Raw genomic sequence first — 14,098 nt, 5'->3', positions numbered from 1 at the left:
TTGTACAGGTAGGCTGAGCTATACAAACGGAATTGGTGTTTTAGTGGGTGAAAAGGGGAAATCTCAACAAAATACAAAATATTTTATTAAACTCAAGTAATTTTTGATGCCCTGCTCCAGAGCAGAATGCTCTCGTGCAATGGCTCCTGCTCCCGGCCCGGGACCAGGGACACCCTTCCCAAGGGCAGCGTAATTCCGGGGAGCAGAGTTATTGAGGCATTGTGTCTTTGTCACTCCACACCAGCGCTGAGGTCTCTGACACCCGGGCTCTCTGGCACACCCGCGGTCAAAACCGGTGTGGGAGCCGGGCTATGAAACACAAATCCCAGCTCCGCTTTCCCCGAGGCAGGGGTCGGCGAACGCGCTCGCCCGTTTGCGACCCAAGTTTTGTCCGAAGCAGTAATGACACGGCAGCGGCGAGGGCCGGGATGGCCCCCTTGGGCCGGGATGGCCGGCGCGGGCGGGGATCGCCCCGGGCCGGGAGCACCGCGGGAGCGGAGCCAGCGCGGGGTGAGCGGTAGCAGCGCGCATGCGCAGCTCCGCCCCTGCCCCTCCCCTCGCGGAGCGGCCCCCTCGCCCCCGCCCCCCCGCAGGGCCGCGGCCGCTCGGTTCCGCATCCGGCGCGGCTGTGTCACTTCCCGCTCACGCGGGCGCTCTCCCTTTCCCCCTCTCCCCGGACCCGGATGGTGACTGGCGGCGGCGGCTCCAGGGACTGTCAGTGAGCGGCTCTCCGCGGGCCTCTTGTCCAGAGGGCGGCGGCGGCGGCGGCCGCGAAGATGGCTGCGGCGGCCTCCTGCTCCTCGGCGGCGGCGGCGGCGGGGCCCGGTCCCGGTCCGGGCTCCTGCGAGTGGCTGCTTCTGCGGGACGGCTGCCTGCGCTGCGACGCCGACGGGCTCTGCAGCCTGTGCTACCACCCGGCGCTCAACGCCATCCTGGCCGTGACCGCGCGCGGCGCCATCAAAGTCATCGACGGCACCTCGGGGGCCACGCTGCAGGCGTCGGCGCTCGGCGGTGAGCGGGGAACGGGGCCGCCGCCGAACAGGTGTCGCGGCGGGTCGGGGGAGCCTCGGGAAAGAGCGGCCGGGCTTGGCTCGGGCCCTGGGTGCCGGAGGATCCCGCCGGCCTATTGTCACCCCGTTTTCTTTTTCTGGCCTGAAGGCCTCCCTGCCCAGGGAGGTGGTGGAGTCGCCGTCCCTGGAGATGTTTAAGGAGAGAGTGGATGCGGCACTCAGTGCCATGGTCTAGTTGATGTGGTGGTGTTTGTTCATAGGCTGGGCTCGGTGAATCTCGGAGGTCTTTTCCAACCAGAGCCTCTGGTTCTATGTTCCTACTCTTTGGGGCAGAGATGCTCATGTAAACAGCGCCGAGGCGTTTTATTTCAAACTGGCATGGTTACTGAAAGATTAAATAGGGATGGAAGGCTGTGAAGTATAGGGTTGTATTTTTTAATTTTGCTTTTGCAGGTGTTGTTGTGGATCATTGTAACGTTGAACCTTCCAAAGATTAGAAGCAGCATGTTAGGCAGGACAGGCATAGTTCTAATTCTTATTGATACATGATACTGAAATAATTTATTTATTGAGCCTTATTCTGCTTTTTGAAGAAGGCTTACTGCTTAAAAGTGTCATTTGTCCTATGGCTTAAAACTATTTAAGATCAGAATCCTTCTTGAAGTTATTTGGTGATATGTTTTTGTATGTGTTTGAATAGTTCTTCAGGCTGTTGACTCTCTTGACTGTCTCTGGTGGTAGTAACCATATCCCCGCTATTATGTTCAGGAGGCATGACTGTGTACTGGCTTTGTAGAGGCTTAGGCTGTAGCATCTCCGTAACTATGAAGCAACTCTATTTGTTGACCATTAGTGTTTTTGCACTGTTAATAAACTAACTCTGTAGAAAAAGATCCAAATGCCATTAACAGCTTTTGTTCCTTGTTCATTAATGGCTTTTAAACTGTGGCACTTGTCAGAATATTGGCAGTGGGTGTTGGGTCGGGCTGTTTGTCTCCTTGTGAGTCCAGCCCTTGGAATAGAAAGATAGGCTTCTTACCAGTTGTGTACCTCCATGTTTGGGTTCTCCTTACAGTTGTATATTGCTAATAAGATCTTGCTTTGCTGAGTGGTGGTGGTGGAAGGTTGGTTGCTGCCTGAACTTGGTACAGTAATGCCAAGAACTGCATGGGAATGCCATAGCCTAGGCAATATGTACACTTTCACCTTGAAAACCGGTAACCGTATTGCAAATGTCAAACTGAAGAGAACAGGACAAAAATTGCTGATTTCCTTTCATAGCTCAAAGTTAGTACAGTGTATGTAAAGGTTAAGCATTTGGGTCACTTGAAAAAAAAAGTTTTGTGGAATTGTTAAGAAGGTGCCAGCTGCTTTTGTTGTCAGTTGCTTGCATGGAGAATGAGGCTCTTGTATGGTGTTTCCTGCATTGTTTAGATTCAGATCACTCTGTTTCTATAATTCTCTTCTACCATGCTGTCTCCTAAAGTGCTTTTTTTATCAATAACTTTGCTTCTTTTCTTCATGCAATTGCAGGAATTTTAAAATTGCTTTTAAGTTGTGGATGAAGAGGGCATAAATAGAGGACTTAATTTGTAATTGGCTGTCTGTGTAGGAGATGTTTAATTCTCAGATACGGAAAAGGAAATGATCTGTAAATCAAAGTGATTCTACAATTTGCTGTGATAGAATCCTTGCAAAGGATTTGACTCACTATTCAAAATGCTAATGGAAATTCTCCCTGAAATAGTAACTATTTGAAAATAACATATTGCTTTGCTTCTGTTACGTACGTTCAATCATGTATACTTCCTTTAGTGTCAGTCTTCTCTGTGACAGCATGGCTGTAAAAGATGGGTTCTACTCCTCCTCACATAAAGCAACAGAATTGCTTGCAATCCACCCAAATTTTATCTATGCAGTAGAACTGATGATTTTATTACTGGGAAAAAAAATAACCTTTAGTTTGAAGAAACTTTAGATTAATTTTCTTATGGATTCAGACTGGCATGCTGGTCAGAAATCTGGTGCATCTCAGCAGTTGGTGTCTGTTGTGGCTATTAGCAATCCTGTTCACTCTTTTTCTCTCTCTCTTCCTTCTGTCTTTGGGAAGAGAAGGAGAAGGGGATTTAGCTGCTCTCTGATGTCTGCCTGCACTGTACAGTGTGAGCTCTTCTAATGTAGGATAGTAGTAGCTGGACGCTCAGACCTGTAGACCAGCTCTGTCTGTGCTCCCTCCCCTGCCATAAATGACAGGTCAAAGGATATTGTTGCTTCAGGGACTTCTGGTACTATAACTAAAAATAGAGTCTCTAGGAATTAAAAGTGCTTCTCCTGGGAGACTGCTTGTCCTCCTTGGTAATTGAGGCTGCAGGTCTTCTGCCTTGCCAAAAGATTTATGTTGGACAGAAATGCTGTTGCTTGTTACCCAAAGAAAAACAAAATGTAGCAAGCCCCTTTCTAGAAAGCAGAGCAAGGAAAAGATTCTCCTATTGAGGCAGGATAGGGGAGGAAAAGAAACACCAGCAAGCCTCAGTGTGTTTTGTATTTGCAGTCACAGTTCACTGCGGAAATATATATTAAGCTTTGAGCTCATTCTCTGTGAAAAGATTGGACCTGTGGAATGCTGAATGTGGTAGAGCAGTGGAGGCTGCCTTCGTTAGAACAGAAATGCAGATTGCTCTTTGGTGTGTAAAAGAGCAAGGCAAAAGATTCACAGCCAGAAGAGAGTTCAGTTCTAGATGGGGTCCAGACATTAGGATGTGGTCTGTGTGCTTTGGCTGCTCATGTGAACTTCATTGATCTAATGTATGTGGTGATCCAGGGACTGTCCTTCTGAGCCCAGTCTGTAGGAATTCATTGTGGATTGTTAGACCATGCTGAATCTTCAGCAGCTCTGTCTCTTGAAAGTGTGTAATCATCTTTAATCTGTTTCCAGCATGAGCCCTGTAGGCCTGTTCAAGAGGACCAGGTGATCATTTGCAACAGCCCAGTGTGTGGTAGTGCATAGAAGCAGGGGGAAATTCAGGTACCACTAATGTTAAGCTCTGTCTTACCTGGTCATAAGGTTGTCCTTTTTTTTCTGTCAAGACTGTTGCATGCACACTGTGCATTTCAGAGAATCAGACTGGAAGTGCAAGGACAATTCTTGTGATTTCTGGATGTTCTGCTTTTCTGTTTATTCGCTTGTAGTGGTTAGTCAGGACTGGTTTTGAATCTGTCACGCAAGTCTATCAAGTACTTTATTTTCCCTCTTAGGCATTTAAATACTTCTGTGGTTTCAGTTTCAAGTTGAACACTGGTAGCCAAAAAAGCATAAATGAGGAATGTTCAAATACAGCACTAAAGATGAGCCCTCTCCTCTGCCTCAAAAGAAGCAAAATAGAACAGTGAGACAAAAGCCCCTGAAGAATCTAAACAAACTTCCAGATTAGTCTTGAGTGACTCTCTTAGTGTTCATAGAGGTGTTCAATAAAGTAAGAAAAGTGCCTGAACTGGAAGAGTGCTATAACTCCCAGAGAAGCTTGGGCAGTATTAAAAGAAGATACTAAAATGTACTATCAGAAGGACAGTAACCATCTTGAATGTTCCACTAGGTATTTCTAGATTAATTTGATTTAGCAGTAATTTCAGAGCCTTGTTTGTTAAAATGTGCAGTGTTTTGTAGCTAAGGCCTTCTAAATTACTCTAGAGGCCCTAACAGAAATCAAAATATAGACTTCCAAATCTGTACAGGGAAGGATCTGTTCATGGTACACATGTACCAGTTTCTGCAGGGGAAACAGAGCTTCTGCCTTATCATTGGAGACCCTCAAGGGCTGTTCCTTCATCAGAAGAATTTAGAAGTAAATAGATCTCAGCCCAGAAGGCTCACCTGTGCCAACAAGTTCAACTCCATTGCCTGTCAGAGTTCCCTTTTGGGAAGTCTTGTTTTTCTTCAGCTGTCTAAATTATGGTGCCTTGGAAATCTCTTAAGAGGTATCCAGATCTGTTTCTTTCTTTTCCATGTGATGTAGAAAGCAAAATAAGAGGAAAAGATTCTCTTTTGCTACTTGGAAGTCATAGAGGGAATTTATACTTAAAATAATCTTTAGGGGAGAAATTGTTGGGATACTCTGCCATCCAATTCTACACTTGATTTATTTGAAGACACCATCAACAGTTTCAACTGTTTGAATCTCACTGGTAATACTGCTCAAGTTCTCTATCATTCCTCAAAATTTGGGCTAGTTTCTTCCAACTTATTGTTTCTTGTATTCTTTTGTTCCATTATGAAATGATGATGATATGATGATGATAATGATGATGATGATAATAAAAAAAAAAAATAATAATAATAGTAGTAGTAGTAGTAATGAAGCCCCTTTGGTCTTAACACAGCATTTCTCATCATATAGGGAATGTTGTCAAATCTAGTGATGTGCTACAGCCCAGCTTGCATTTGAGCATACTTGGGTGACTGCGAATCTGTGTGAAATGCTTTTTAAAGAGATCATTTCATTTATTTATGTGGTCTTAAGGTCATTCATGAGGTGCCTTAAGCATTTGAGAAAACAGTATAGAAGAACTTTCAGATTTGAGTTCAGTGTTTTATATTAGCAAAGGCTCTAGAGTGCTGTGAGTTTCATTTGTCTACTATCTTAATCAGTGTGTCAGATATCCCTTCTTACTTACCAAGCATCTTGCCAAACTGTCAAAATGCTGTTAATTGACATTTCCAGGCTCTGTTGATGCACATCTGGATTATCTTCTGCAGAAGCTAGAACAGAGTAAAATTAGAGATCTTTTCTTATCACATAGCTTTAAAGGGATGTTTGCATGTCCATGTTTCATGCAGGGATTCAGAAGTTGTTACAGGCAGCAGTGCAGGCATGATCACACAACGTTTTTTCATTTTATTGATAGATCATTCATATTTGGACTGATGGATTCATGGCTGTCACTGCAACAGCAGTACAGTATTATTAAAGGTTGCAAAATACTTTAGTGTCAGATAATCAGAAAATTCCTAGATCTCTGCATATGGACTTTGAAAAAGGTCTTCTGCAGGAAGACAAATCTTGAAATGCTTCTTAGTGACCTGAGGGGGAAACACTGTGCCGAGATTTGTGTCAGGGATTTGAACTTTGACTACCTGCCCTAATTGTCTCATGGGTAGTTAAGGCATTTTTCATTGATATAAAGGTTTCTCAGGGAAAAAACTGACTTTCACCTCAGTGCTGATTATTGTCCAACTTTGGTCAAGAGAGCTTTTAATATGCCTGTATAATAAACCCTTCAGCTCAGCTCCTGGTGATGTTGTGTACTGTGTTGTGTAAGATGTAGAAGAAACTTGGCAGAAATATATCCTGACAGATAACTGATAGTTCAAGTCCAGAACATTGTGGAAAAAAGCAGGTGTATTTCTGTTGGACTTGAAGTAATGAAAGCATGGAGAAGGCTTTTACTCATTGTCCACTCCAGTCATCTTTCAAAGCCTGATCTTTTACTATTCTGAACATGCTGGTGATCAGTTGTTTGTACCTAACACACTCTCTTGTCCTGTAGTTGGTCTCTTCTGGCAGCCCACCACAGTGTTAGCTGGCCCAGTAGAACCACTTTCTGAGTCTTTAGTTACATTGTTTATAACTATGTTTTTTGCTGTTGCACTGGTATCCATAACTTAAGTGAAATAGAGCATCAAAATTTTATTAGATAGAGTGTAAGAGAAATTTGTCCTAGGTGAAGATTCACCTTAATTTTTTTTTAAATAAAGATTAGGTCTGATTTTTTTTGTTTCAGGTTTTCTTTCCAAGTTACTTTCAAATCCCGAAACAAAGCTGTCCATCCTTGCTTTTACAAGCATTCTTAAATTTTCCCTGAACACTGTGATGTATTTCGGAAATGTTTCTTAGGCTGCCTTGAAGATGGAGATGAGGCTTGCAATCATGTGGAGTCATGAACAACTTTTGAGTTTATCAGACTGTCCCAGGTCATATTGTGAGATAGCTTTTTGCACGTTGTCTGCTCCAGTGGGATCGGTAACTTTTCACAATTTTTTAAAAAATTTGTAAATAAGAGATTTACACATGGGTTAGTTCATTTTATTGATGGTTCTTAAGTGATGCCACAGTACTGCTTTCTGCTGTTAGAAAGCTCTCCTTTAAATAGTTAATGCTTTCTTAATTGCACTGACTGCTTGCAGTCACCAGATGAGTGCTTGTCACTGAGTAGAAGTTTCAAGAAAGAACAGCTGTTGGCCTGTTGTTTCATTTGTGAAATACAGATGAATACTAACACTTGCAAGTCCTTTGCTGCCTTGTCTTTGGGAAGTGTCAAGATTTGTTAAGGACCGAGTGTACACTGCTAGTGAAAAGGTAGACAGGAACACTGCAGAACATTTATTTTGAAGATTCCTGTGCCTGTTGGGGAGAGAGCACCCCAAAGATAAGGATGATAGTCAATAAACATTGTGCATAACAAAAGTTTAAAAGTTAAATTATGGAAACAATAACTTATCTGTCATAGCAGTATAAACACTAGTATGTTTAAAATTTTCTTGAGCTGTTTGGTACGGCCATTCAGTGAGTATTGATAACTTTTTAATATGTAGCTGAAGAAGGAATTTGCTTAAGTTGTCTTGAAAATTGGTAGTGTTAATGAAAACATATCCAATGACAAGTGCTGGTTAATGAAGGCTTGCATAGCATACAGTCTGTCAGCAGTTCTTCAGTCCCCTGTACAATCTGGGGAGGGAAATCTGTTTGATCCACTGCACTTCCCTGATTTGGCTGAGCATGAAGCACTCAGGATCATATTGTTGCATTTGACAGCTGTAGGAGAACAGTTTGGTAAACTCTTGTTTACTGGGCAATGGGATACAAAGATTCATGAAAAACTCCATATTGAAGGGAAGAGCTGGGAGGGTGAAGGGTGAAACTGAGAATTATGATGGAGTTCCTGAATGACAATGGGGAAAGGGTTAGGGAAGTAGGAAGCTGGGAAGATGGCACTGAAGACTGGAAATATAGGGTTTAATTGGAGAATAAGTAGGCAGTGTGGTTAATGTGGAGAAATAGTGGGGTAGACTTGGCTGACCTGTCTTCTGCCGGATCCTAGATTTAAGTTGTGATGTAAATGTAAAACACTGCTTGTTAAACTTTTTTTGGTAGTGCATTTTTCCTGATTAGTTTTCTATAGCTTTCGTGAGTCAGAAGTCACAAGACCAGCATTTTTCAAGAAATAATCTCAGATTCCCTCCCTGTGCCATAATGGGAAAGGAAAAGTCCTTATTCTGAATCTGTGGAGTACCTGCCTTCCCAATACCTACAGAAGGCACCTGGCAAGGCCAGACTTAAAGACTTTTCTGAATGTCCTTCTTCAGTGATAGAACTCAGGTTTAACTTAAATGATCACCCTGTTCAAATGTTATGTTGCAAGTAAGTGTTTGAATGTACAAGGCCTTTTAATTTTGCTAGCTTCTCTGAAGAGCTTGAAAAGGCATCCTAAAGGATAGTTTCACTTTTAAATATAACTTAAATGTGCATGAATCTAGTCTGTTCTACTTCAGCTTCCCTGTGTAGAAGTAGTTACTAGGAGAATATAAGAATGTATTTAATAAACTTGAAATACTTATAAGAATTTGGTGGCATTGTAGCCTGGTGTACTGGGGTCTGAACGAATTCATAATGCCAGAAGGAGATCTTGTGCTAGGAATACGAAATACCAGCTGAATGCTCAGTTGTTACTGTATAAGCAAATGCTAGAAAAGTTGTCAAGAACTCATCTGATTATATGTCCTTTTTCAATGGTGGTATATGGGCTGTATTTCCATCTCAAAAGGAGTGTGAGAGAACTAGAAAATTAAGGTGTGGAATGGTTTACTTACATGAAACCAATGGTTTATATATGTGAAACAGTATTCAGTCTGAAAAAGATGATGGGGATGATTTGAAATGGGGACTTGAGAGAGTGAGAAAAAATGAAAATTGGGAGTTGATTATTCAAGTACAGGAGCTGAGGGCATCAAAAGAAGTAACTATGAGAAATAGTAAAATATGGAGCTCCTGGCTACAGGGCATTGTGGATGCTGATGGTTTGTAGAATTACAACAGTGTTGGACAAAGTGGTAGAGGAAAAGCCTGTCTAAGGTCATCAAAATCCCTTTTGGGACAGAAGGTCCCTAAGCACAAACTGGCTCAGGCTGAGAGTGTTCCAGGAAAGAACCATTGTGCAGATTACCTTTCTTAAATTCGTTACTAACCGCTTGGTTTAGACTACTGTCTTGGGCAAAATATGGGGTTATGAGCATTTTCCTCTTATGCACTATGCCTGCTTCTCTGGTCAGTACAGTTTTTTTAAAGTAATGCCCAAAAGAGGAAGGTAGTAACTCAGCAGTCTTAAATATCTTTTGAGCTACTGCTGCAGTAATGGAAGACTGCTGTTGGATTTTCTGCTAAACCTCTTTTCTGCCGACTAAACAAGCCCAGTTGTCTTAGTCTTTCCCCACGTGTTGTATTATCCAGCCCTCTAACTTCTTAGTATCCCCTTCATGGGACTGGCACATATGTGCTGATATCTCAGATGGAAGAGCAAAGATGGAACTGATATCCTGGATGTGGGCTTATTGCTTCTTAGAGAATGATCTTTTCCTGTGGTTCTCTCTATGGTAACAGTTTGTTGCTGAGAGGATGCACTGTTGCCTCTTGTTCAGCCTGTCCGTCAGGATCCCCAAGTTCTTTCTATTGGGTTGCCACCAAGACAATTGATCCCCAGTTTCTCTTGATGTATGGGGTTATATCCCATTCTGGGTGTAAGACCTTGAATTTGTCTTCACTCAACATCAGGAGATTTGTGTCAAACTATTCTTCTGTCTGACATCTGTGTAAAAGGCAGCCCTGCTATTTAATGCATCAGTTGCCCTCAGTCATCTCCCATTGGTGTCATCCACAGTCTAAATAAAGGTGCAGCATGTCCCACCATCCAAGCCATTGATGAAGGCAGTGAACCATATATCAGGCTTTGTTGAATGCCACTCATGACTGGGTAGGTGTTGTATCCTTAACGACTAACTTTGCACATGACAATGTAGCCAGGTTTTCACTTGCCTTATAACCCACCCATCTGCTATTGAGAACTTGCTGCTTCTCCCAGCATGATGTCTTGGAATCTCCTTACAATATTGGAGCTTGGAAGGGTGAGAAGCTAAATCATTTCCTGCCAAACAGTCTTGGGAGTTCAAAAAGTGCCATATGTGGAGATGTTTCCTCCTGTCGCAGAGACTGCAGGATACATAATAGGTGAACTCAGATGCCTCTTTAGGGACCAAAGGAGGAATTGGTAGTAAAATTTCATCTGGCAAAGTTTCTTTGTTGTGAAATGCTGTGATGGGCCTAGCACTTGAAGAACGGGAACTTCCTGTTACTGAGCTGTGAAGTATTCCTTGTCCATGTCTGGTTGAGGGTGGAAGCTGTGTAATCTGTCTGTCTGCACCCTTTGAAAGAAAACTTTCTGGAAATTTTTTATCATTTTTCACTTTAAGAAAAATTTTGAAGAAGAATGTGCCCTCAGTGCGTTGTTTGCAGAAGAATTGCAGAGGATTTAATTCTCACAGTTTACTGGGGCTTACAGGAAGGATTCTAGAATACCTTGTGAAATCTTTGCTCATTTTTTCTTGGGATAACGGCGTAAAGCTGTGTGAGTAGTTTTGTTCTGTACATGCAAGTGATGCCAGTGATATCAGATACATGGAGATCTGAAACCACACAAAGAGCATGAGTACAAGGAGCTCAGGAACATCCTCCTGCTGATTCACTCTCATTTTGAGTCTGTACAGTGGGAGAAGACTCTATGCCTGCAAAGCGAGTGAGATATGAGCTGTCTTGATCTCAGTGGGGTTTTGTTTATGTTCTGAAACCTTTTAAGTGTTAGTGTTAGCTTCTCTTAGTAGTTGCTTGAGCAGACACATCTAATTAATATTCATGTGGAAGTCTCCAGTGCTTTGGCCCAGATAACACATCTTCCTATTAATAAGGATTATTAAAACCAGCTATCATATAATGAAACTGATACTGAAGCAACTCTGTTGTGCTTGTTGCTAAAGGAAAAGATAAACTTTAGATCACGTCTTGTTTTTTATTAACTAAATCCAGTTTTTGAAAATAAGTGAGTTTGAAGGCACTTTGTGATGAGAATCTGGGTATTCATCTCCTTCAGCATTCTTGCTGTTTGTAGAACATTTCAAATTTTCTTTCCTGCTTCAGCTCTAGTGTGTTTTTTCTTTATTAAATCATTTTGGACAGCACTTCCTGCTGATGTGGCAGATGAAGGTATGTGCATATAGTGAAATCTAAAAGAAAATGTTGTTTGTATGTGCCTGGTTTAAGCCATTAATGTAATTTGTCTAAAATAGGAACCTGAACTTGTGTTCTTCTAATAGTTTACTTTCTATCCTTTTGTAAAGTTTGAGAATGTTTCTGTTTTGGGGAAGGGAGAAGTTCATGGAGTGATGAACCATCAGTCTTTGTGATGACAGCAGACTGCTTTGGTGAGGTGATGTTTAGTGCAAATAAAGGGCTGGGAAGATAAAACTACACTGCTGAAGTATCCACAGGGGATGTACATAAGGAAGAGAAGAGGAGGAACGAGGAAGGATCTATAACTGATAAATTCAGTAATTATGAGCAGTCATGGCCTGATTTGGCCAGCCGTTAGACATCTTCTCATTATGGTGTTCCCAACTGTTCATAACTACCATGTCTTTGTTTCATTTGGGAGCCACTGATGTAAAATAATTTGGAGATGACTTTATTTTTAGACCAGACTTAGAGGTTTGCCCTTTAGGCTCTTTTGTGTGAACCCTTTGCAGCTCATCCCTAGTTGTGATTTTTCTGTAGTATTAGTTCAAAATAGATTCCTGCAAATATGGCAAGTTAAGACAGCAAGTTGAACTTTAGGACAGGATTTTCCTTTTTTTAAATTTTATTTGTATTGCAGAACTTCCTCAAATTGCAAATGTTCTGGTATGCTTGCCTTGGCAGATGTGTTGCTTAGCTAGTATGTAATTAGGTGTTATACTTGCTAACTTTCAGTTGGTTTTATGATTACATGAAGTGGTAGCAGTAAGAAAGGCACTTGCTTCGTAAAAGATGAGGACAAGTGATACCTAAGATTTTTTTAATCCCAGGTACATGTGAAAAATGCATGAGAAGTAGCTGAGTGAGGTTCTAGCAGGAAGTGTTTTGGTCTCAGATGGAAAGAATAGTTTTGCTGTCCACTAACCTTGCCTTTTCTTGAGTTTTGGATTCTCTTTAAGTAGCTTGATGCTCAAATCTTATGGTACAAAATCAATGGAATAGATAGGGTTTTGATCTCCTTAAACTTCATTTATTTATTTTTCCAAGCTTACAGGTATTTTGAAATGAGTAGTGGGATATTGTTTGGATATTTTAATTTAAATGGCAAATGCCATTAATTACCAGATTGGCAATTAATAATGGCAGATGCAATTAAGTACCAGAAACTGGTATTGCTGCGCATAATGTATCTGTTCTGTTGGGCTGATGGGATTCCTGTTTCTCCAAAAATGTTACTTTAATTCTTTATTTAAAGACCTAGTGACGTAGATCAAAGTTATGAACTTTGATCCTTTAGATACTTGATTGGAGTTGGGTCTTAGCCTTATGGAATCAGTGCTATGATGCATGTGTTTACCACTCTCACTTTATAGCTGCAGGTAAGTGTTAGTTTACTTTAATTTAGAAATTATTTTTAAGCTTTTTTGCTCTGTATTGGGAGCTTCTTGTCAAGAGAATTACTGACTTTGATATGTTTTAATACTGTTCTTGGCTAGCAGTTTTCTAGGTGAATTAGCTTTTTCCAGTATCACAAAAGATAAAGGTGTTACTGCCAGCATTAATCTCTATCACTCCATGATGGTGGCCAAGCACATGCAAGTAACAACCACTTCTCTTAAGCTCTACAGCTTTGAGGCTGAATCTATCTTTAGCAGAGAGATGGAGACAAACTTTTTCATTGTTCTACTTCTTGAAATGCAAGGCTAATTCTCTAATTGGTTTGGTTCATCTTAATGCCCATAGGCAAGGGGGCATGCCAGATGCTGCTTAGACTGTTATGAGTTCTCCAGACAAGTTTGTTTTCTATAATACCTCCCCTTTCCTGTGATCGAAATCTGCTCCCATGGGTCAGATTTCGATCACAGGAAATTGCTGGTTTCTGTTCTCTGTTGTTTGATATAAAAAAGGTGGAGGTGAAATGTTCCTTTTCTCAGGTTCTTAATTTCTGCAATCTGATGTTTGTTTGGCTTTATTTCAAGTTTTTAGGTTGCTAGTTCTAATGTTGTGATAGATGTCATACCGCAGTGTAATATGCTATTGGATTTGCACTTCTGGCATGCTAGCAGCCTGCCAGGTTTCCTTGTAGGATCTGACAAAAGGTTTAATGACTTCTTTGTGAGTTGTTTTGTTTTTAATACTAGGCAGATAAGCTGGAGATATTGGGAGAAGCTATGATTCACTTGTGCCAAGACTGAAAAGCAAAATCATTAGAAACTTAGAATGACTGTTTTTTCTCCTCCCACCCAAAATAAATAACAGCTAAAGCAATAGGGGCTAAAATGAGAGTAACAGTTGAGTTTTGATGATCTAGCTTAAATAATTTAGTGATTTTACATGTAACCTTTTAGCTGTGGTTTGTGAAGGTGCAGATCACTATTTATTGCCAGTAAACTTAGGCTGGACAGGCAGGACGTAATGTTAGAGGGGCACCAGTATGTTTTTCAGTGAGTATTGGCAGAGTCCTTTAGCACATTGTAAAATATTGATCCTAAGTTAAAAAGAACACTTCTCACAATGCTTTAGGATGATTTAACTTTTCTAGGCATAACTTCTAGGTTACTACATCTGTAGCAGGGACTTCTATATTCACTGGTTTCCTGGTTCTCCAATCTACTGTTATAATCATATGGTCAACCATATGTAGACTGTGCTACAGCATGTGACTAGTATTAGAATTATCTTGAAATGTGTTTTGTGAACTTTTAAAATAAACTCCTATTTGCAAAAAAGCTTCTCAGCAACTCAGAGGCTATTTAG

At 41.4% G+C, this 14,098-nt stretch overlaps 1 protein-coding gene across 5 annotated transcripts in view; it reads left to right on the top strand.

Moving 5' to 3' along the window:
• Positions 1–602: 602 nt before the first annotated feature.
• BIRC6 (baculoviral IAP repeat containing 6) overlaps positions 603–14,098 on the top strand; it is a 175,555-nt gene continuing 162,059 nt past the window's right edge. For all 5 annotated transcript variants that reach the window (XM_050972011.1, XM_050972008.1, XM_050972010.1 and 2 more), the window contains exon 1: positions 603–1,011. In XM_050972011.1, coding sequence (XP_050827968.1) covers positions 777–1,011 — 235 coding nt within the window. In that variant the 5' untranslated portion in view covers positions 603–776. The remainder of the gene's footprint in view (positions 1,012–14,098) is intronic.

The sequence above is a fragment of the Serinus canaria genome, chromosome 3 (assembly GCF_022539315.1).
Source record: "Serinus canaria isolate serCan28SL12 chromosome 3, serCan2020, whole genome shotgun sequence".
Classification (NCBI taxonomy): domain Eukaryota; kingdom Metazoa; phylum Chordata; class Aves; order Passeriformes; family Fringillidae; genus Serinus; species Serinus canaria.
Note: the sequence above shows the minus strand (reverse complement) of the source record. Positions and strands in the feature narration are given on the sequence as shown.